The 23,639-nt window shown below is 43.1% G+C and overlaps 1 protein-coding gene across 1 annotated transcript; it reads left to right on the top strand.

Moving 5' to 3' along the window:
* The first annotated feature begins 10,581 nt into the window (after nt 1-10,581).
* Nucleotides 10,582-15,710, top strand: Mrpl44 (mitochondrial ribosomal protein L44). The gene is made up of 4 exons (XM_052193453.1): nt 10,582-10,855; nt 12,570-13,038; nt 13,833-14,011; nt 15,252-15,710. The coding sequence occupies exons 1-4, from the start codon at nt 10,677-10,679 to the stop codon at nt 15,421-15,423; spliced, it is 999 nt and encodes a 332-aa protein (XP_052049413.1). The 5' UTR covers nt 10,582-10,676; the 3' UTR covers nt 15,424-15,710.
* The last annotated feature ends 7,929 nt before the right edge of the window (nt 15,711-23,639 follow it).

The raw sequence follows: 23,639 nt of genomic DNA, 5'->3' as shown, positions 1-23,639 counted from the left end.
GAGTCGTCTGAGAAGAGGGAATGGCAATTGAGGAATTGCCTCTACCAGATTGGTCTGTAGACAACTGTGGTTTTGAGGTGTGTGTGTGTGTTTGTGTGAGATGATTGATTGGGGAGGACCCAGCCCACTGTGGATGGTGCCACTCCTTGGCCATGGTCCTGTGTGGTACAAGAACTATAGCTGTGTGAGCCAAGTGGGATAATCCAGAAAGCAGTATTCATTTCTCCGTGGCCTCTGCTCCGGTTTGTGCCCCTGGGTCCTTCCCTTCAGCTCCTGCTTTGATGATTTCCATCAATGACAGACTGTGATGTGGAAGTGAAAGATAAATCCTTTCTTCTCCAAGTTGTTTTTGGTCATGCTGTTTATCACAGCAACACACAGCCACCTAGGACAGACATGGACCAGGAAAGAAAGATAAAAACAAGGTCATGTAACTAGAAGACTGGCTACGTTACCACTTTCCAAGATGAGTAGGTGAGGAAGAAACTGGTGTGGGCTTCAGTTTTCAGCAGGAAAATGTCTGAGGATGTCTACCGGGTCTCCAGGCGAAGGCGAGAAGTGGGCGGATACAGGCTGTTCACACGGTAGGAAGAGTGGCACTATTTCCTGGCCTGCAGATGCCACCTCAGAAGGTCAAGTCATACAAATGGATGGAATGCATCTCGCAAGCACCGGCAGGGCCAGAGGTGCTCTGTCGTTGGCAGCACAGGAGAGGAACCAAGTCTCTTTCTGTTCTGAGGGCAGTGTGATGGTTCAAAATAAGCAAGGAAGGCAGTTAGTCTCTCAGCAGGTGTTTAGAAATTCTGCTCTGCGGATGTAGTTTAGGTAACAGAGTTCTTGAGTAGTGTGTGTGAGGCCCAGGACCTCACAAAATGGCTATGGTGACACATATACCTGCAATCCCAGTGTGGAGGGTTAGAAGTTCAAAATCGTCCTTTGTTACATAGTGAGTCTGAGCCCTCCTGGGTGACATGAGACCAGTGTTTACTTGAGCCTGAAGATTATCGGAGGACACAAAGCCAGTTAAACCTCTTCAGAGACCTTAACCCTTCCTGATTTGTAAACATGAAACTTAACTTGACCCATTTTTTTTTTTTTTTTTTTTTTTTTTTTTTTTTGGAGTACGTGACTCATGCCTGTAGTACAGGAAAACAAAACTTAAGCTCAACCAATCAGAAGCTGCCAACAAGATTGTAATTATACAACTAGAATTTTCCCAGTGGGACAGATCAAACAAGGCCACTTATGAGCTGTGGCTTAACATTTTTATGATTCTTTGGCATTTATGATTCTTTAGTTGGACTCAAACCATGTTGAGTTCAAAGCTTTCTGATTTATTATTTTTATTTGCTCAGATATACTCTTTATGTGTACTTAAAGCATTTTAACTGTACCTTGAAAGCAATTTATGTAAACAAATTAAGTTTTAATCTTAGCTCCCCTTTATACCATATTTCATAAACACAGTGTTGTGTTCAAATCCATATGAAATTTGAAGTATATATCTTGTTCCTACAGATATGAGAATATAATTAAGTCCAGAAAAAAATTACATGTAAGTCAGTGGTTCTCAATCTATGGGTAGCTACCCCTTTGAGGGACAAACAACCCTTCAACAGGGGTCACGTATCAGACATCCTACATATGAGACATTTACATTACAATTCATAACAGTAACAAATTTACAAAATAATTTTTTTGGTTGGGTTTCACCACAACATAAAGAAGTATAGAAAAGGGTTGTAGCATTAGAAAGGCTGAGAACCATTGGTGTAACTGAAGAAGATAGTTGTATACATCAACATTTAGAGGTGATCAAGAGATAGGGGACTCAGAGAGAGGACATAGTGTGTCCGGTGAATTAGGAGAACGTGTGTGTTGGTTTGGAGTCCATGGAAGAAGATATTTAGTTTAGGGAGGAGAGAACAATCGTCTATGGCAAACGTTGGACATTAGTCAAGTAAGTTGGCTGGAAGCCTCTGGAAATGTAGAGGCAAGACCTGAAGACAATGGGTTCAAGTGGTGGCAGTAGGCAATAATTAACAGTCCTGAAATGGACGGATTCCAGATACACAAGGGGAATTGATTTCTGAGTTGCACTGTTGAGTTAGTGAAGCCTGTTAATAATGTTCTATCATTGATGGCCAGCCATGATCTCTCGTCTGTCACTTTTTCCCAGAGACAAAAAGAGCCCAATCTTTAGAGTCAGATCTGTGGTTAAGTGACAGAGACATCATTGGCAAGCTAGATAGCCTTTCAAGGAATTGCATTTCTACAGTGAAAATAGTATTAACTTGTACTGCTGATGTAGGAAGCAGAGATTATGTACCAGGAGCCGTGATGGTTAGCCCAGGTTCCTGACCTTGGACCTCATCATGAATTACCCATTTTATCATCACTTTTTCTACGTCTAAATCTTTGCATCTTACACTAGATTGCTTGAGGGAATATGTTGATAATTTTATTATAATGGTATTGGTACAAATGGGTGCAATTCTCAGTAATTACTAGTTTTATGAGGTTTCTATGTTGTGATACATTTGGATGACTTAAAGTGCGTTAGCTTAGCAGGTCAGCATGCTCCCTTGGCCTTGGCGGTTCACCTTCGCAGCTTTGCGTCTTGAGTATAATTTCCTGAGAGTCATTCTCCTGTTTGCTGTCCACTCTTTCTCCACTCGGTCTGTGCCATAGAAGGCTTAGTTCTGCAGTCTTCCTAGACTCTTGCGAATTTGCCGCCTGATAATGTTTGTACAGTGGCAAGACAGGAAGACGAGAAGATGGGGAGAAAGAGAAAGCAGCCTATCTCACCTGCTTTCTCTGCTCATGGAGCAGACTCTCCTTCCCGCTGGAGAGAGCGCCCTCTTTTCTCCTAGCTCCTGGCAGGCAGGCTTGGCTAGGATCCCAGGCTTCCCCGTGTGCTATGCTGGCATCTCCCACATCTCTTTCCAAGCCTGTTGTAGTTAATCTCTAGTTTTCCCACGATCGCCTACAGACATTTCGGTTCTTCTAACATCTTTTGAACCCCAACCAAAATAGAAGGAACTAGTTCCTTTTGTTAACTTCCTCCATGAAAGCATCTGATATGGGTCTTGTTTATCACTGTGATAGAGCAGGCACAGGAGCTCACCCAGGGCTACCAGCACTGGGAAGCTGAGGTAGAAGGAAACTGGAGTTACAGAGTAAGACCCTGTCTCAAGAAACAACAACAACAACAAAACACACACACACACACAGAGAGAGAGAGAGAGAGAGAGAGAGAGAGAGAGAGAGAGAGAGAGAGAAATAAATGAAAACAAGATAAAACAAAACCAACACTGTGATACTAATGAATTACCAATAGCACATGAGGACACATATTGAAGCCACTGAACTATGACAGCATATGTTTTCACCATAATACATTAAATATTAAGGTATGTATAAACAATGCAATTCATCTAAATGATGAGCATCTAAAGTAAGGCTCCTTTGCATAAAGCATTGGGGTTGTTTATAATTTTAGTGGCTATACTCTGAGTAGCTAAGAGGAAATGTTTAACACTATCAGCATCTCCCTGAATTTGTTTTTTGTTTTTTTTTTAAGATTTTTCTTCACTTTATATATGTGAGTACTCTGTCTTCTGTCTTCAGACACACCACAGGCATCAGATCCCATTATAGATGGTAGTGAGCCACCATGTGGTTGCTAGGAATTGAACTCAGGACCTCTGGAAGAGCAGTCAGTGCTCTTAACCTCTGAGGCATTTCTCCGGGCCCCCGAATTTGTTATATACACCAATAATTTTTTATCTGTTCAAAGGATGTTAAATCTGTGGTATAAACTGAAAACAGAATCTCATTGCCATCTTGTCCCTGGGCTAACTCATCTTAGCCTCCCCCAAAGACCTGATACCATGGTCAGTCCCAGAGAGTAAAGGAGACTTGATTTCATCTACCCATTTTGTCTGCTCATAAACTGTTCTCTGCCTAAAGCTCAAACCACTTGAGCTTTACACAAAATGAGAAGCAGGACAAATGGAGTTGGGAGCTTTGAATTATAGCCAACACAGTCTACCATCTCCATGTTTATCATTCCAGCCACATGGTTTGGATTACTGTTAGTATTCCTGTCCAACCATGGTCGTTCCTCTTACTCAAGCGCAAATCCTGCTTTGTTTAAAGAAGTATTAAGAAGGTAGAGACTCTGCACCCAGCATCCCATCTTTCTCTATTTTTAGAATTTGTTTCTTGAATGTTTCTAGTAATAGGACATGGAATCTGCAAATAGGGTGGTTGAAAGGCAGGACTAATTTCACTAGGTGGAGGGAAATTTACTAATAATCCCAGGACTGTCATCTCAGACTACACTTTACCCTACCAACAGAGCAAGAGGGTGCAGCAATATATGATGGGAGAAGCTGCTCTGGTGCTTCCTTGTCTTCCTAAAGTCTGAACCGCCAATGAAATAAATAATTACCTTTGGCCCTCCACTAAAAGCCTGTCTCTGGGGAAAGACTGAAGTCTGATAACACACCCGCACAGGCATATCTCGAAGGCCATTGTCTTCAGGGCACCACTCACTGTTCCAAAGACAGTCACTTGCTCTCTGTTGTCTTCTTTTCCTACTCAAGAAACGTCACCTGGTGCCATTCTGTTTCTCTAAGCCCCGAGAATGCCCCTATACAACGCGTACATTTCCATAAAGTTGTGAATATTCCCAGTGGGAGAGTACGTAAAGTCTGAGTCATGCTGGGTTAGTGGGAAATTAGGCTTTGTGATTTGCTTCTATGAACATAATAAATTTGCTTGCCCTCTCGACTGTTGAATATCCATTATTAGTTCACTCCAGGAAACCCTGCTTTTTGCTCTACCAAGTCTAAATAGTTCTTGCTTTTGTGACTTTGTACAAGCTATAGAATATTTATTTGTTCATCTTCTCCACATTTAGCAAATCTGTCCGTCTAGAACCTACCTTTCAATATATTTCTGAAATAAAGAATTGTGGGACAACTATGCTAATTAAGGTTGAAATCTACCAGGACCAGACAGCTCCTCTGAGCTCAGCACAAAGTGATGGACTCCTTTTGCCAGCATGGCTTCCTCCTCTTTGACCTTGTTTGGGAGCTTCATCCCCCACACACTCTTCGTGGCTATAGTGGCTCTTCCTGGTTGTCAACTTGACTGGAATGAACTACAATCTAGAATTGGAAGGCTCACTTGTGATCCTGATCTTGTGGCCGGGAGATACAAGTTTCTGACCTGGATCTTGGCATGGAGATCTTGAGGCATAGAAGCTTACCAGGAGACTAAGGCAAGGAGATCTCTGAGTTCAAGGCCATATGGGGCAAAGCAAGTTCCAGATCCAGGCTTGGTGGTACAAACCTTTAATCTGGGCCACACCTTCTGCTGGAGGCCTAAATAAGGACATTGGAAGAAGGAAGGTTCCCTCTTCTTTGCCTGTTTGCCTTGTGGGGCTGAGCAACTGCTAGATCTTTGGACTTCCATTCACAGCTGCTGCTGACCATTGTTGGGGAGTTGGATTACAGACTGTAAGTCATCAACAAATTCCCTTACTATAAAGACACTACCCATAAAGTCTGTGACTCTAGAGAACCCTCACTGATACACTGGGGAAAGTCAAGTAGACCTTGGCAGAGTTACAAATTCAACTTCCTCCCCTAATCCTCATAAGAACCTGCCCAGCAGGGGTTCCTGGAATGACTCTCCATGCAAAGGAGATAGTCCCAGTACTTTAAACTCTAGCCAATGAAACTTCACCGAAAGAAAAACCCTTCCCACCCTCCAAAGGTCATATATAGCCCTGGTTCATAAGCCCAACCTGAACAAATGTATGAACACAGCTAAGATTGTCTAAGAGAGCTGCTTTGTTGAAGGCCATTGGAGAAGGCCTTTATCTAAAAGAGCTGTAACTCTAAGATCCTTGGAGAAACTCCACCCCCAACCCAGTCCTGTCCCCTTGTGTCCCCTGCCCCAGCACTTAGGCACTCACTCCCAGCTGGACAGGGATCTTGTAGACCCTACCTGTTCCAGGTTCCACTTTATCCTTCCAGGCAGTGTGCTCACTCAGTGAACACCCTGAGTGGGAGAAAGGTGAGGACTCAGAACCACATCTTGACCCTGACATGTATTCCGCAGCGGCACTCAACATGGAGAATAGCCAGCTGATACATACATACCACATGGGATGCATATATACCACATGGAATATGTATGTTGCCATTTCACCCAATTGATTTGTTCCCCAAGTAACAAATTACTCTAAAACTTAGTGAGGTAACACATAGCCTTCAAAAGCCTAGGATGTAAGAGCAGAGAATCTGCTCCTGAGGTTTTAGTCGAGGTATTGCCTGGCACTGGTCACCCCACTTCTCTAAGGGTTCCTCAACACAGCTATTTCATGCAGAAGGTCTCTGTAACTACTACCGCATCAAGACTTTTGCAGTATAATTATATATTAAAATGCTTACATCAGATTGATATTGACATTTATAGGTTTTTATAGATGTATTTATTTTATCATTTTATGTGTATTGTATACTCTATTTGTGCCTGTAGAGACCAGAAGAGGGCATCAGATGCCCTAGAAATGGAGTTCTGGATTGTTGTGAGCCACTAGTGAACTTTGCTAGTTTTCTACTTTGGCCATTGCATCTAGAGTCAACTTTCCCACAACTAGATTTTACAAACATAATTTCAGTAGAATAGACTTAATTCCTTATCAAGACTTAGTTACCCTGGTTTTTAAGCAGTTTTAACTCTAGCTGTTTTATTTTATACTTTTCTTCATGGGGAATTTAAAGAACATTTGGATCTGATTCCTTAGCTAATCCAAGAGATTTACAGACTTTGCTTGGTTGAGATTGCTTGTTTGCAGGCAATCTACAGACATCACTACCTTTGCTATTTTTTTAATCTTTTTGTACACTGTGTACCAACTGTCCATGCCATCACTGAAGGATTGAGTAAGCAAGGTCCCCAATATAACAACATCAAAAAGTATTCACCAATTGTTAAAACAAACTCTCAATACCTCACTCTCTCTTCTTCCTCAGTATGTCTCTGCCCAGTGTTCAATGGATGTTGACCAACTGGAAACCAGAATGGTGACCCTTATAAAGCGTAGATTGAATTGTGATGGTTCCACATTTAAGAGAACTGGCTGCTATTCCGGAGGTCCTGAGTTCAATTCTCAGCACCCACATGATGACTCACAAACATCTATAACTGTAGTCTCATGGGAACCGATGCCCTCTTCTGGTGTGCAAATGTGCATACAAACAAAACACCCAAATGCATAAAGTACATAAATAAACCTTTAAAAAATTAGGAATAAGAGAGGATTATTGTTCTTAGTGAAGTTCTTAAGAGAAAAATACAACAAAAATGATTTTGTTTTGTCCCTTCAAGTATTTGGGACTGAATCATGGATCTAAGTATTTGTCTTCTTCCTCTGTTCATTGAAACATGATTTTAAAAATACAAGTTTTCTATGTTGAGATTTGCAATATCCCTTCAAAGCTTATGTGATTAGTCCATTGCACTACTAAAAAATGGTGGAACCTTTATTAGTTGAGGCCTACTGGGAGATTGGCAGTCACTGGGGATGGACCTTTGAAGGAGCTTCTGGGTCCTCAGCCCCTTCCTCTTCATGAACTCTCTCTTATGTCTTAGGCATGAAATGAACGAGCTTTGTGCCATTGTCTACTCTGCTGTGTTGTGTTACCACCTCACCATGGCTTCAAAAGCAATTGTTGTACCTGATCATTAACTGGCATCTTAAGAAAAACAAAAGCAAAACAAAGAACTTATGATAGAACTCAGAATGAATCTCTCTCTAGTAGGGAAGGGGGATTTCTTAGAATGGCTTATAGGCTGTGGTCCAGCTAATCCAACAATGGCTGCCTACAAACAGAAGGTCCGAGAATCCAAAGGTGTTCGATCCACAAGGCTGCATGTCTCAGCTGGTCTTCAGTATATGCTGAAATCCCAGGGAAGTGGGCTCTGATGCCGGTGAAAAGACGGACTTGTTACAAGAGCAAGAGCAAGCGAAGAAAGCAGGATTTTCTTTTCTTCTCCCATGTCCTTTATGTAGGCTGCCAGCAGAAAGGGTGGCACAGATTGACGGCCTATCTTCCCACCTCAAAACTCTGGTTTAGAAGCAGAATTTCTCATTTCAAATAATTTAATCAAGAAAAAAAAATCCCTCACCAATGTGACTGGTCGTTTGGGTTTTAGTTACTTCCATATGTAGGCAAGTGGACAACCAAGAAAAACCACCACACCACATAAGCCTGTGGAGTGACACCACCAGTGGAGTGACAAGCGAGATGAACACAGACGTTAATTCTGAGCTTCATGTGGGGCAATAGAGGGAGAGAAACTGCTTGAGACATTGCAGGTTAATTTGACAGTTGTTGTTGCCGAGAGCCTCTGCACATAGAGACATCACACTGAAGGGACTGTGGGCAGCCTGGCTCTGGCAGACTTTGCCCTTCTCCATTCCCTCTGCTCGGCTAAAAGCCATCAGACTACATTCCTAAAGCTAGCCACCAAGGTCTATTCCTTTATTTGGTCACGTCCTCCTCCTAAGGCTAACTCCAGAGTCCAGCTATTTAAGTATTGAAGTCCAGCCATCATAACCCCCTTTGGATCATCTAATTAAAATGCCCAATCAAAATATATCATCCATCCTAACACAGCCCTCTCTTTTCTTTTTCTTTTTTAAAAATTAAACTACAACATTTGCTACTGTTTTTCTGCCTGAGTCAGAAAGCAGCAACTTTAACTTTTCTTCCCCACTTAACAAAGGATAACTGTGAAAACTGGTGTTGGGGTGTGGTTTCTTCCTAATCTGGGGTCTGAAGGGGAAACTCCTGATGAGTGTGGAGCTCCTTCATTAACTTTATTAAGCTTGGGATTACTGTTAATCCCACAGATGTGAGGAGAAAGACCTACAACTCAAATCATTACGGCCAAATTAATTAAAGAAAGAATTAATAAAAGCAAACCTTTAAAATTTATGTGCATTGGCTGTCTCTCAATAAAGGTGGGGTTTAAGAGATCAGCATTAGATCTAGGGAACAGAGGGATTTTGTAGTCCAGCAGTGGGGTGGGGGTGGGGTCCAAATGGAGGATTCGGCAGGCAAATAGGCAGTGACAGAGGCAGAACGTGAGCATAAGAAGTTGGTTGTAATAACCTCCTGAATCAAAGATATGGTTGCAAGGTGGTCATAACACAGCAGTCATAACAACAGGTGGTCCTAATCACCTTTTGAAACAAGGGCATGGTTTCTATTTCCTGAAACAGGCAGTACAGAGCCATGTGTAGTTAAGATGACTAGTTGGGCATAGCCCAATCCTTGAGAAACAGATTTAATCAAAAACAGGTACAAAAGTTGTTTGTCATTACTATAAGTTAGCTGTTAAGTCCAGGATGTAGGCAGGCTGGTTCATCAGTTACATCAAACAACTTCAGATTATTTATACCAATAAATGAAATATTGCAGAAATGAAAACGCCCTGTGATTTCTTTGAATCCACTTATCTGGTGGCCCATACATTTTCAATGCTTTTAATACCATTCTGATCTGTTTTAGAGAATTTGCTTCAATCAGTAATCCATTGGAAGTCCTTTTATAGGTTTAAAGAAGCCATTCAGATTCTCCACCTTGAAGAAGCTCAAACTGGACTGCACAGTCCTAGCATTGAAGACTCTAACCAGGCAGTAATAAGCCTTAGTCTGTATTTCAAAGCAGGTGAAAATGCATGTCGGGACAGGTAGAGCAATACTAGCCTTGTTTGGAAACCAATTACAATAACCAGAGAGAGGCGGTGTGATATCTACCGTGGAAATAAATTAAAAAATAATTTAGTAACCAGAACAAGCTGTTTGTGAAAGCAGGCACAATTAAAGATCTTCGAGTCTAAACTGTGTGACTGCAGGGGAATTGTTGCCTTTGTATAGAACCATAGAAAGGTGCCTCTTGAGGAAAAGATGTTCAACATACAACTATGAGAATAGAAGCAGACACTTCCATTTCTGACTTCAGGTCTTTCGTTCATATTTTGTTAGGAAAACTGCAAACGTTAATTCAGATTTTTTTTTTTTTTTTTTAGAACTCACAATTTCACAGTTAATATTTTTCTGCATCCCTTCTTGTCCCAAGTCGTTCTCCATAGTTAAAAAAATGTAGTTGTTTTAAAATACAAACATTAATTTTGGTTAAGTTAAACACACTCCTGAACATGTTTTGGTAAGCGAGACTTTTTGGAGAACGGTCAGGTAAAGTCATAAACTTTGAAAACATTTGCTCAGTAGTGGATGCATGGATAGTCTGCAACTTTTAAGACTGGATGTAAACAAGAAACGTTTTTCTTTTGAAAATTTAAGTGTTTTCCTTAAAACGACAAAGAAACTAGTTTTTGTTCTGCTTTAATGAGAAATAAACACAAGAGAGACTGACAGGTTCAAGCAACCCAGTAATTTCTGCACCCACTCTTACAGAATAGGCAGGAAAGATTCACTTGCGCGTGCGCAGAACACTAGCCACGCTCCCTCTTCGGTGTCCTCTAGGACTCAGGCACCTCACTGCCGCAGCACCTATTTCCGGGGAACCGTGTTCGGCCTACACCGCTCCGGCTGTCTTCCTTCCGCCTCCCATTGCCTTGTTCTTGCCATGGCTTCTGCTGTATTCCGGCTGCTGCAGCAAGGCCCTTGTCGCCTCTTGGCTCCGGTCGTCCCCACGCTGGCTCCTCCGGTTCGGGGAGTGAAGAAGGGATTCCGTGCCGCCTTCCGCTTCCAGAAGGAGCTGGAGCGATGGCGCCTGCTGCGCTGCCCGCCGCCGCCCGTGCGACGGTAGGCGTCTCGGGGGGGTCGAATGGCTAAGGGGGCGGCGAGGGCACTGGGCTGCAGCTGCGGTGCAGAGGAACTGGGCGACTGGGGCCGGGCTGTGCCCTGCAGATCTCACCCGCCGAAAATAAACAAATGGGGTCTGCCAGAGGGCCACGCTTGGCATGGGGCTTGGCCCAGATCTGCCGCTTCCCAATCGCTGGCCGCTTGAGGACCTCTAAGAGGAATAGGATCATTGATTGGCTCTGCAGTATTGCGTACCGGGGCAGAAAAATTTAGTTCTGTAATGGAACTGAATTTTGTGTCCACTGCCCGGAGTAAGAGTGTAAAAGTTTAGGAGTTTGATCTAATTAATCTTGTTGCCTGGGGGCGGGAGGGCGAACAAATCAAAACAGACAACAACAACAACAACACACATTTTCATAAAGTGCATCATGCTTATATTTGATCCTGCATCATGCACTATCTGTATACTCTGTGGACAAAAGTACACGAAGATCGACTTCATTCTTAGAGTTACCCCAGCCTTTGACTTCCATTAGATTGTTAGTACACCAAAGAAGTGGGAACTGTCTCTAGTTAGCTAGTTATTCCTGAGCTGAAATGTTGATTACTATTTTAATATTGCCCTCCAGGAGAATATTGATCCCGATTACACTAATACCAGTGAGAATACACCTTCTGTTACAAAATTACTGTGGTTTAATAAGCAAAACTCAGAATCATGTCTTAATTTCCATTCCCTTGCCCAATAGACAGGTGGGTATTTTAAGATTCATGAATTAAAATTGGAAAAAACTGGGGCTGGAGAGATGGCTCAGTGGTTAAGAGCACCGACTAGACTTCCAGAGGTCCTGAGTTCAATTCCCAGCAACCACATGGTGGCTCACAAACATCTGTAATGGGATCTGATGCCCTCTTCTGGTGTATCTGATACAGCGACAGTGTACTCATACATAAAACAAATAAATAATTCTTTTAAAAACTAGAAAAAAATATAGAACACAACTTTAGGTTTATGATTTTCAACTTAGATCTTCTATTTTTCTCCTCTCTCTTAACTTTAAAGGGTTTCATTCTGGTTTTATTTTTCTCTAGGAAAAGACATTTTAATCCTTGTTGTTGTGTGTGTCCGTTACCTGCACACACCAGGCTTTTGTGTCTGCTACTAGGCGCTCTACCACTGAATTACAACATCCTCAACCCTCGCCTGTGGTTATGAAGTTTTAACACACAATACTGATACTAGCTTATGTAACTGGATATTTCTGAGATTTAAATAAATAGGATATAAACTTAAGGATAATTGCTTTTAGTTTGTGGCCCGAATCTGTACAGTTATAATTTGTTCATACTTAGGTGGAGAGCATAGTTTCACTGTTAGAGCAGAAAGAAGGAACTTAAAAGCTAGAAGAGCAGCCTAACAGGATATGAACAGTCTCTTTAATATGGTGAGTTCCAGGACAGCCAGCGCTATGCAGAGAAACCCTGTCTCTGTATAGAGTTAAGGCAAAGGGGAAAGTCCACAGCTCACACGTACCCTGTAATAGAGGACTGCCAGTGTTCAGCTGCATTACTCTTTGTATTTAAGCTGTTAGAACCCGACAATAAAAGAAACAAACTTTATCTCCTTCCTTTATGTAATAAAGGTAGAGCACATCTTCATGGCGCCCTGCCCTCCTCCTTACCGTCTCTTACGTCTCTGTCTCTGCCTCCTCAGCTCAGAGAAGCCAAACTGGGATTACCATGCCGAGATCCAAGCCTTTGGAGCTCGGTTACAAGAAACCTTTTCGTTGGACCTTCTCAAAACTGCGTTTATCAATACCTGCTACATCAAAAGCGAAGAGGCCAAACGTCGGAACCTTGGCATAGAGAAGGAAGCGGCTCTCCTGAATCTTAAGGACAACCAGGAACTGTCAGAACAAGGGCTGTCTTTTTCGCATCGGTGCCTCACGCAGTTTCTGGAAGATGAGTTCCCAGACTTGCCCAGTGAAGGTGTCGAGAGTCTAGTTAACTTTCTCACTGGGGAGGCAGTTGTCTGTCACGTGGCCAGGAACTTGGCGGTGGAGCAGTTGACCCTCAGTGCGGAGTTTCCGGTCCCTCTGCCTGTGTTACGTCGGACTTTCTTTGCAGTGATTGGAGCCCTGCTGCAGAGCAGTGGACCTGAGAGGGCCGCACTGTTCATCAGGGTGGGTCATGGGTAGATGCGCCTGTTCAGACCTGCTCGATGGGAGAAGGGGAGTTTCTTCTTCTCATGCAGTCCTTTGCTAGGTCTCGGTAGAACTGACTGTTCCTACCCCAAAGCTTGCAAGGACCAGATTATTTCGTGGTAACTTTGTGGTTGTTGTCTCAGGTTTTTTTGCCAGTGCTGTGGAAAGTAGGTGTGAGTTCTGAAGACTTAAGTTATTTTTAGCTTTTTAAGTTTTTTTTTGGTTTGGTTTGGTTTATTTTTAAGGGGAAAATATTTATTTTTAGCTAAGGGTTTAAGATGGGTTGCAGTCCACCATGGAGGGAAGGCGCATCCTTGTGGATGTGTCCTTAGTAAGTAGACAGACACATGCTTTCTTCTACATTGAATTCCAATAATCTGACTCTTGAATTCTAAGGCTGGAGTCTGTCCTTTGACTACTTTTCATAGGTTATATTGCTTGACATCATTTTCTCTAGGTTTGAAATTGAAACATTTTAAATTCAATAGTTTTTATTAAAAAATACAAACAAACAACAACCTATGGGGCATTCAGGTATAACTCCGGTACATTGTGTTCTGGCCTTGCATGTGTGAGCCCATGAGGGAGAAGCTCAAACTGAGATTCCAAAGCCAGCAACTGAACACACTCTGTAATCTCTATTTTGCAAGCAGTGCTTTAGTGCAGAAAGTTTCTTCTGCCATTCATTGCCTGTTAGTTTTCATGGTAAAAATAGATTTTGAATTCTGGCCATACTATTCTTTGTTCTAATTTAAATGTTATTTTATGCCCAGGACTTTTTAATAACACAAATGACGGGGAAAGAGCTCTTTGAGATGTGGACCGTCGTCAATCCCATGGGACTCCTCGTAGAGGAACTGAAGAAGAGAAACATTTCAGCTCCTGAGTCTAGACTCACCAGGCAGTCTGGAAGCACAACTGCTTTGCCTTTATATTTTGTTGGCTTATACTGGTTAGTAAAAATCCATTCTTCACTTTTTAACTTTCATTGGAGGCCTTAAAGATAGACTTCCAGTTTTTAAGTGTTACTTCTAACAGCATTAAAATTGTATCCCTGAGCTGGGCATGGGGATATGTCTTTAATCCTAGGCTAGCATTCAGGAGGTAGAGGCAAGCAGATCTCTGAGTTTGAGGTCAAACTGTCTATAGAGAGGCCACCCAGAGTTACACGGTGGGCAGGGCGAATAGGGTCATTATCTGGTTTTTGTTATTGATGGTGGTGATGTTTTTTTTTTTTTTTTCCCCTTTCTGTTATTCCTAGACACGTTATCTGTGTTTTGCTAATAGTAACTTAAAGATCTTATGTGTGTGAGTGTTGGCCTGTGTGTATGTCTGCACCACATGCATGTGGAGGCTAGAAGCAGGTATCAGTTCTGGAACTGGAGTTACTGATGTTTGTTAGCTGCTGGGTTTGTCCTGGAAACCACACCTGGGTTCTCTGCAGGAACAGTCAGTGCTCTTAAGCACCGAGCCTTCCCTCCAGCTCCTGCTGAGTCACTTTTGGACGGCTGTGTGCTATAGAATTTCATGGGATATAAACTCATCTTGTATTTTCTATATAAAACTTTTATTTCTATCTTGATCTGTTCTTGGCAGCAGCTTCAACCAAGCCTCAGAGTGGAAGAAAGGAGCTTTGCTGTCTGTCAAAGTGCCAGCACTTAGAGCCGTTTAGTTTTGTTAGAAATAAACTTGTTTGAAATTGGTTTCAGGTTTTAAGATTAAAGTGGGGTAGAGGTGTAGCTCAGTGGTGAAATGCTTTCCCGGGGAGAAGGGTGGGGCGGGGAAGCAGGACAGAGAGACAGAGAGACAGACAGAAAGAGGCAGACATAGACTTCAGTTAGAGCAGTAGATGTGGACATTGAGTATCTAAGATAACTAGATTAAATTTTCTGTGAATATTTTTCCAATCTTTGTATGAAGATTTTCTAATCTAAGGAGCTTGCCGTGTAGACCTAGCTGTTTCATACTCAGAGCTCTGCCTGCCTCTGCCTCCCACATGCTGGCATCAAAGGAGTGAGCCACCACTGGGCTCCAATCCTGTGAACTCCTGCTCCTGGTGCCGCCGCCGGGCGCTTTGGCTGGAGGAAGTGGGCCTCATAGGTTGTTGTCTTTAGTGGACCGGGATGGGAGGCATAACGGCCTCCTGTGCTCTGTCTTCCTGGCGTTCAGATCCCTGTCTGCTTTCTTCCTAGTGACAAAAAGCTGATGGCAGAGGGACCTGGGGAAACTGTACTCGTCGCAGAGGAGGAAGCCGCGCGAGTGGCACTCAGGAAGCTCTACGGATTCACGGAGGGCAGGCGGCCCTGGGACTACTCCAAGCCCAAAGAGAGCCCGAGAGCAGAGCAGACCAGCGTTGCCAGCTAGGCAGCAAGGGGGTACAGCATCATCATGGAGCAAGGCAGTGAGACGGCAGAGGCGACAGCTCAGGGCACGGGGCAGTGCCCCGTTGCTCTTACTGTGCCCCTGCAGGTGGACAGGTGCTTTCAGGGGATGGGTATTTGTCTCACTTTTTTCTGTTTCTCTTACTTACTGGTTTATTACTATGTATAATTTGTATAGCTAGGTGTATTTTATTCCCTCCAGCCTTGAAGTATAGTCAAATATATCATATGCGAATTTCGTTGTAATACAAATAAAAAGCTATTCTTTGAGATATCTTTCCTTTTTATATTGGTGCAAGAAAGGTTGCAGAGGCAGCTGTGGCTGTGAGTGTCACAGGTTTGAGAGCAAAGGGACAGGATGAGGGCAAGGCCAGGTCTAGCCGAAGGAACAGGACAGCTAAGCGAGTGCAGATGGCATCGTCATCAGGTACCGAGCTGAGCCCCTGGGACAGTTGGGAGTCCTCTGCCTATTGGTCCTTGATGTCCACATCTGGTAGTCAGATGCCTTGTCTGGGGACCACGTAGCAAAACGTGTCTGCCTCTTCCTAGTGTCCAGGTGAGTTCTTTTGGGCTTGCAGTTGATGTGGGCCACTTTGAACCCCAGAAGAGTAACAGGACGAGATCAGGGTTTTTGTTCACCCACACCCCTTCTTGCCTAGACACCATGGCCTGGCTGCCTCTACAAAACACTGTGAATCCTGCTGGCTGGCCATTTTCCTTTGTCTAGTGTGTACCAGTAGTCCAGGTTGTTGCTTGGACTGACTGTTTCTAGGTTCTTAGTGTTTTGTTCAGCATTGAAGTAAAAGCTCACCGTGATTGCAAAGTTGCAAGGAGATTTTATTTAAAATAGTAGAGAAGTTGAGAAGACGCTGCAGGGAGCAGCAGGCTCCATGATCCTCAGCAGTCATGATCATTGTTCGGGGTTCCCATTAAGGGCTCTGAGAGGAGGAGTAGCTGAGATCCTAAGAGGTGTGCTTGTGTGCATTGTACAGAGATGGGTGTGTGTGGGTAGGACATGTAGGGAAAGGAGCTAGACTACACTACCAAGTGTATTAGGAGGGGGGCTGTCATAACCCACCCAAGCAGAGACCCAGCTTGGCTCTCCTGCCTCCAGCGTGCTCAGGAGGTTCTTGGGTCTGGTAGCCCTGATTTGATTTTAAAATGTCAATATGCCCCTAGTGTCTTAATTCACTCCCAATACGTTATACAGTGGTGACGTCTCTGTTTGCAGGCATAAGCTGTCTTATTCTGTGTGCATAATTCTCTGGTGCCAGACAGTTGGTGCCATTCGTGTTCACACAGGTGTGCAGCCATACTGCATCCTCAAAGTGCAGTCAAAACCTGCTTCTACAATATTGTCTGAGGACACAGAGACGGGGCTCTGCAGTCAAGTGTGTTTACTAGAGTTACGGCGGTAGCTCAATGGTAAAGAGCAACCGACTGCAGTTCCAAAGGTCCCAGGTTCAAATCCCAGCGACTGCTTAATGGCTTACATCTGTCTGACCTGTAACTTTGTGCTTTCTTTTATAGAGAAACCCTGTCTTCAAAACAAAACAAAACAAAACAAAACAAAAAAGCGCGCTTACTATATTGTACAGGATGCATTTTGGTTCCCAGCATTCATGAAGTGGCTCACAACTTTCTTAATTCCAATTCCAGGGTGTCTGATACCCTCTTCTGGCCTCCTTGAGTACAACATGCATCTGCCCATACATACACGTTCATATACATTAAAAAAAATGAATACATCTTTTGAAAAAATGGAGTCTCTCAGGACTGGGTACAGTTTTTGGAACTTTTATCCAATACGGCCTTATTTATAGAAGGACACAGCCTGCTCTCAGCAGGACGCCTGCTTCTTCACCAGCTTCCAGGCCCACCTGTATCTCCAACAATGCAAATTTTGTGTGGGAGAAACTGAAGGGTAAAGAGGACGGAAGGAAATACTAGTGAGCTTTCGAGTGCTTTATGAAAGGGAGGAAGTTTTGGGGCATGGATCGGGCCCACAGAAGAAAGTCGTCTTTCCATCTGATAAAGCCCAGCTGTTCTAATAGCTTTAGAACCTTTTCTTGCTTTTTCGTCTGTCCTGTTATTTGATTTCTGGTTTAAAAAAAAAATAGAATCTGAGTTATATCTCTGGCATTGGGTGGAGGCATGACTCTCTGCACTGCCCTATATGTTCTAAGGTTCCTATCTAGCAGAGAACTCTCAAAGGTCAGCGACAACATTCTTTCCCACCCCCTACACACAGCAAGAGTTAATTCAAAAGGGTCAGTTGATCATATAAACTGGAAAACACGCCTCAGGAAAACCGTCCCAGACACTAGAAGATACAGTATATAGCCTCTTAAGCCTTATAGTGTCTTCATAATGGTCTCATCAGCCAGTCACCTGTGAGAGTGTTTACTTCCACAGTAACCACTCATGTTATTCTGTAATCTGTCTTCTACATGAAGCCCTGCATTTCTTGTAAATTCATTTGACAGAGATCCCAAGGGTAGGGAATGGCAGCAGGTCAGAGCGAGATTGCAGTAACATTCTGTCCCTGATCCATAAAACCTTGAGTTTGTTCTGTATTGTTTCTGGTCTCTATAGGTCTGCCCCACTTTGAAAACAAGAGCATAAGTCCTCAGGCCTGTGACAAAAGAGTCTACCAGCATTCATTCTGAAGCTAGAAAGAAATGCCTTTGAGATGAGAAACAATATCGTTTAAAGCTGTGGTCTGGCCGAGGGGGGACTCATACAGTGGTGTGGAGAAGGCAGCTGTCTCTGCAGCCTCCCCCCCCCCCCCCTCAGCCACATCTCCACCTACCCGAAAAACAAGATCCTCTTGCTGAGACTGGCCAGAAAGGTAGAACTTGTGTCTTGTGTAGCAGACACAGTATCACAGCTAGTAGGACTGTTTCCAGAAGGCATTTGAGAAGAATCTAGTTGGCTAAATCAGTAGGTTTAGTAAAATGTTGATTTTAAAGGCTGGCCTGGCCTGGAACTCATCTTCGTGGTTCACTGTTTCTGTTTTTCTTTAATTTTAGTTGTTTTTTTGTTTTGTTTGTTTCGGTTTTTGAGCTTTAATTTCTGTTTCAGTTAACCACAGAACAGACCAAACCCAGCAGTGCTGATGTCATACTTGACATCTCTGTGAGTAAGATTCATCAAAGTATCTCCATAACACCATGGGGTTAGTTATATCATGTAACACAAGACAGCAAACATGTTGAACACCCACCCAGCATGTGCAAAATGCCAGACTCTACGCAGAATCTGTTGCAGGTTTCTTTAAGCATCCTTCTTTGTCTTTGGCGATTTTACTGGCCAACTCGATTACTCTTTCCTGACTTCTTGTTTAGGATATTTTGCGAGACGTTAGCCTTCAAGGCTGATTGGAGAAGTCAGTCCCCAGTAGCACCTGGTGACCTCGCTGAATTCCTGCCCACACTTGCCTTGCCTATCTCTGGGTACAGGATCCCCGTTCACTTAGGTGGAATGGATCTCTAATTTCATTATGATCCCATCTGAGTGCTTCCGGTGCCACGCCTTCCGGTGCCACGCCTTCCAGTCATGACAAGTGATAATGGCTACAGAGATGACTAGAAAGCCTAACAAATTGAGTGCGGACATCCCTTCTCTTAGCCTCCCTCCCTGCTCTTCGCTCTATAGCAGGTTCTCAGTCTGTGGTTGGAGACCCTTTTGACAAAGCTCTATCTCCAAAAATATTTACATTATGATTTATAACAGTATCCCAAGTACAGTTATGAAGTAGCAATGAAAATAATAGTACGGATGGGGGTCACCACAACATGAGGATCTCTGTTAAAAGGTCACAGCATTAGGAAGGTTTGAGACCACACTGCCCTCTAACCTCCCAGTCCTCTAGGGAGGAAAAGTTGAATTCCTAGTCTACTTGCACTCGCTTAATATTGGCTGAATTCAGAGAGAGGCAAAAGGAAGCAGTTTGGGAGTAAAAACTGGCTTGTGACACTTCCCTTCAGCTTTAAAGCTTCTATTTATTTATTTATTTATTTATTTATTTATTTATTTATTTATTTGCTTGTTTGTTTGTTTGTTTATTGTTTGATTTGTTTGTTTTTTTGAGACAGGGTTTCTCTGTGTAGCCCTGGCTGTCCTGGAACTCACTCTGTAGACCAGGCTGGCCTCGAACTCAGAAATCCACCTGCCTCTGTCTCCCGAGTGCTGGGATTGAAGCCGTGCGCCACCACTGCTTGGCAGCTTTCAGGCTTCTAAACCCTGTATATGGATGGATAGATTTACACAGGGAACAAATGTAACGTTAGTATATAAAATCGCTAGCAAGTAAAAAGACCCATATTCTCCATAGGGAGCATACTTTCAACACACTTCTAAGTAAAAAGTCTCTGAACTCAAATTCTTAGGCTATATTTATTTTAAATCCCTTTTTTAAAAAAACCACTGACATGCAGCAATGGGCTGGAAAACGAGGAAATCAGCATGTTTCCACAGTTCCCTATGAAGTTGTTTAAAACACTGGATCAATCTCTGCACAACTTTTCCCGACCCCAGAAGAATAAACTTTATCCGTGGGTAAGAGGACCGTGCGGGCTCCAGGACTCTGAGTAGAGCACTAGACCACGCTCATCCAGAGCTCACCCAGGAGGGCTGGCTCTTTGACCAATGCCTTATCCATTGCATAGGCAGTCATAAGAATATCAGGGAAACGGGGGTCATGGTAGCACTTGGGAGGTAGATGCAGGCAGACCTCTCTGGTTTATAGAGCAAGTTTCAGGGCAGTGAAGGCTACACAGAGAAACCCTGTCCTAAACCCTCCCCCACCCCCAAAAAACCTCCACAAGCATAAGGGAATTGAGGGAATTATTGAGCTATAAAGACAGTGATTGGCACTGGAGAGAGATAATCACCTATTACACTTTATTATATATTATTATACATCTGTCTTTTCTCACTCTATTTTATTATTTTTTTAAGCCTGAAAAGTCCTACACCAAAAGTGGAAGCTTAAACCTCTACGGACACATACACAAGTCGTTATTTTGCATATTCATACATGCATTTATGGATTTATGCATTTTGCATATTCATACATGCATTTGTGGATGCATATTTTACTATATGCATACATAAAATGGAAAACATTTTTCTTAACGTCTTAGGTAGCCACAGGAGAATCTACTAGGAATTATATAGTTCTGTGTTAAGGTACAAAACAAGAGCTATTTTTATAGTCCTGTCCTGAGCCTGACCACAAGATGGTGCTCCAGCCCTACACCTCAACTTAGGATGTCACAAACCTAGTGGGGACTACTGTCTTCCTCTTTGGAAAGAAAGGACAGACGTTTACACAGCCTACGATTGATTATGTCACATGACTTTTCCAGGCCCCACAGCTCTACAATTCTATGGAGGTGTCTGCCTGAGCCCGTCCGCTTTGGGCTTCCTCTCAGGATGCTGTAGTTAGGCATCTGATGTATGCACACTTCATCTCTGATTCCAAGAGGTGAGTGTTTGGGTTTTATTCCCCCTTTTCACAGGGAAAAGGGGAAACCACACAGATGCTAAAAATAAAACATTTTAAAGATTTTTTATGTACTCTTCTACTGGAACATCCATTCTGACATGGGCTCTCTAGACCTGCACTCTGATGCCTGCTGCCTCCAGTGCCTTTCAGACATCCTCTACCACCTTTCCAATCCTAAGTTTGTCTAGACTTACAACCTTTGTAGTTGAAGACCCGAGATCCATGGCTTTGAGTATAGAACACACAAAGTCCGTGGCCCTCAGCACAATCTGAGGACGGTTTGTTTTATTCTCACCTTGCAAACTAAGAACACCCTCTATCCCCTGCCAACACCAGAAGAAAATGCATGCAATCCAAAGCTTCAGGCCAAGAGTGGTACTTTCATCACAGCACCCAGAAGGTGGCAGATCTGAATTCAAGGCTAGCTTTGGCAATCCAAGTTGGAGACCTACCAACTCTGGAAGACTCCAATTTACTCCCTCCATTTCTTACCCCTCTCTCCCAAAATCTTTATCACAAAGTGCAAACTGATTGTGGCGAATCAAATCCCAGCACTCAGAATGAGAAATGCTGAGTCCAGAAGTTCACAAGTTCAAAGACAGCCTGGGCTACACAGTAAGACCCTAGTTCAAAAGAGCAACAAAAGGTAAGTCAAACAACTCACAGCCACAGGCACAATCTTCTGAAAAAGGAATGCTTAATTGGTGGTGATTGCATTTACCACTGACACGTGTGTATTCAGCTGCCTGGCATTCAGTTATCAACACAAAACTAATAATTTAAGAAAAATGTCCTTGAAGAAAAAAATAACAGAGAAAACTAAAAACTATAGATTTAACTGGCTCTGCAGACAAGATGAATGAGGTCATTTGCAGAAGGAGAAAATGTTATTTTAAAACCTGAGAATAGCTTGCTGAAGATGCTTCCTCTATACAGGTTTCTACCTTTACATCACTACAGAACATCATCACCAAGGCCTGGAGACCTTCACGGTGACCTACCGCTAATGAGACAAAGGTAGAGGATGCTCAGTTGACCACATGGATGAACCGACTGCACAGAGATGTTTATGGGGAGCCTGATGGGTGGCCATGAGGATTCAGTTCTTAGCTATAAGACAGTTGTCACATCCTGGAAGGGCTGTTCCTAAGCCTGTCACATTCTTAGCTAAGAGCTGGGCTCACTGACTCCTGATGGAGGACTGCTAAAAGCTGACTTCTATTTTGCCACATGATACTCGGTTAATCACATTTGCAAGCGTTAATCAACCGCTTGGTAGGTAGAATGGAGAACTGTGATTTCTGTTTAGCAAGCGTCTCATTTAAATCACATCTGTATCTTTCCTCAAGACTCAAGAGAGAAGGGGAAAGTGTTTTGGCAAATGCTGGTGTGTGTGTGGAATGTGTGTTGGTGGGATTGCAAATTGATCCAGTCACTCTGGAAATCAGCACAGCGAATTCTCAAAAATTTAAAAATAAATCTGCCATATGACCTAGTTATACCATTCCTGGGCATATGCCCAAAGGCCCAACATCTTACTCTACAGATACTTGCACAGTTATGTTCACCAATGTTCACAGTAGCTAAGAAGTGAAGACGATAGCCTTCATCTGATGAATGGACAGTAAAAATGTGGCCCATATCCACTATGCATTATATGGATACAATTCAGCTGGAAGAAAATGAACTCATGGACAGGTAACTGCATATAAATGGGTGGAACTAGGAAATCATATTGAATGAGGAATCCCAGACCCAGAAAGACAAACACTGCATGTTCTCTCTCATCTGAGGCTCCCAGCTCCAACTATTGAAATGTGAGTTATAACCTGGAGTAACTGCAGAAACCAGGAAAGTAAAATGGGGGCAGGGGAACTGCAGAGAGGAGAAATTGGGGGTGGGGTAGTTAGAGACAGGAGAGGGAGGTGAACACTGAAGGGGGAGAGATAAATAACCATAAGGAGTTATGAGGAATCAGATTGTTCTCTAGCTACCTAAGAATACCTATAATACACGTTGAGTCTATACATACATACATGCATACATACCCACTTTTATTTTTTTTTGAGACAGGTTTCTCTGTGTAGTTCTGGCTGTCTTGGCATTCTCTCTGTAGACTAGGCTGGCCTCAAACTCAGAGATTCACCTGCATCTGTCTGCCAAGTACTGGGATTAAAGGTCTGTGGTACTACGCCCAGCTACATATATAAATAAAATGCTTCCATGTAGGCATGCCTTGGTAACCAATAGCTCTTGAATTGCACGTAAGATTCACTCAATAAGAGGCAAATCATGCCTGGTCCTGGGAACCTAGTCAACTCCCCAGGGGTAGTGAAGTTGTGGATCTTGGAGAACCTACAACTGCTACTTTACTAAACCATCATGAACCACAACTATACTCCAGATATTATCCTAATACCCACATATAAATGGAGACCTCACCCCTCATCAAGGAGACATCTTTTTGCAGCAGGAGCCTATTACAGAAAACTACAACCAAAAAAAAAAAATGCAGAGCTGTGAAACCCAGTCCCAACTGATACATCTACAACACAACTCCTGCATCCAAGACTCCATGAACACTGGAGAACACAGAGCAGAAAGATTAAGAGCCAAGGTACAAGAAGTTTGCTATCATCGTGTGTCTCCTGGAGATGAAGATTCAATGTCATGGCTGCCTTAGCATG

This window comes from Apodemus sylvaticus, chromosome 9 (assembly GCF_947179515.1).
Source record: "Apodemus sylvaticus chromosome 9, mApoSyl1.1, whole genome shotgun sequence".
Taxonomy (NCBI): domain Eukaryota; kingdom Metazoa; phylum Chordata; class Mammalia; order Rodentia; family Muridae; genus Apodemus; species Apodemus sylvaticus.
The sequence above is the reverse complement of the archived record's forward strand: the minus strand, read 5'-3'. Positions and strand labels throughout refer to the sequence as shown.

Excerpts from the sequence above, each read along its gene's own strand:
- Mrpl44 (XM_052193453.1), top strand. The coding sequence starts at position 10,677 with ATGGCTTCTGCTGTATTCCGGCTGCTGCAGCAAGGCCCTTGTCGCCTC. Across the intron at positions 10,856-12,569 it reads CCGCCGCCGCCCGTGCGACG|CTCAGAGAAGCCAAACTGGG; the intron begins GTAGGCGTCTCG and ends CTGCCTCCTCAG. Across the intron at positions 13,039-13,832 it reads GGGCCGCACTGTTCATCAGG|GACTTTTTAATAACACAAAT; the intron begins GTGGGTCATGGG and ends TTTTATGCCCAG.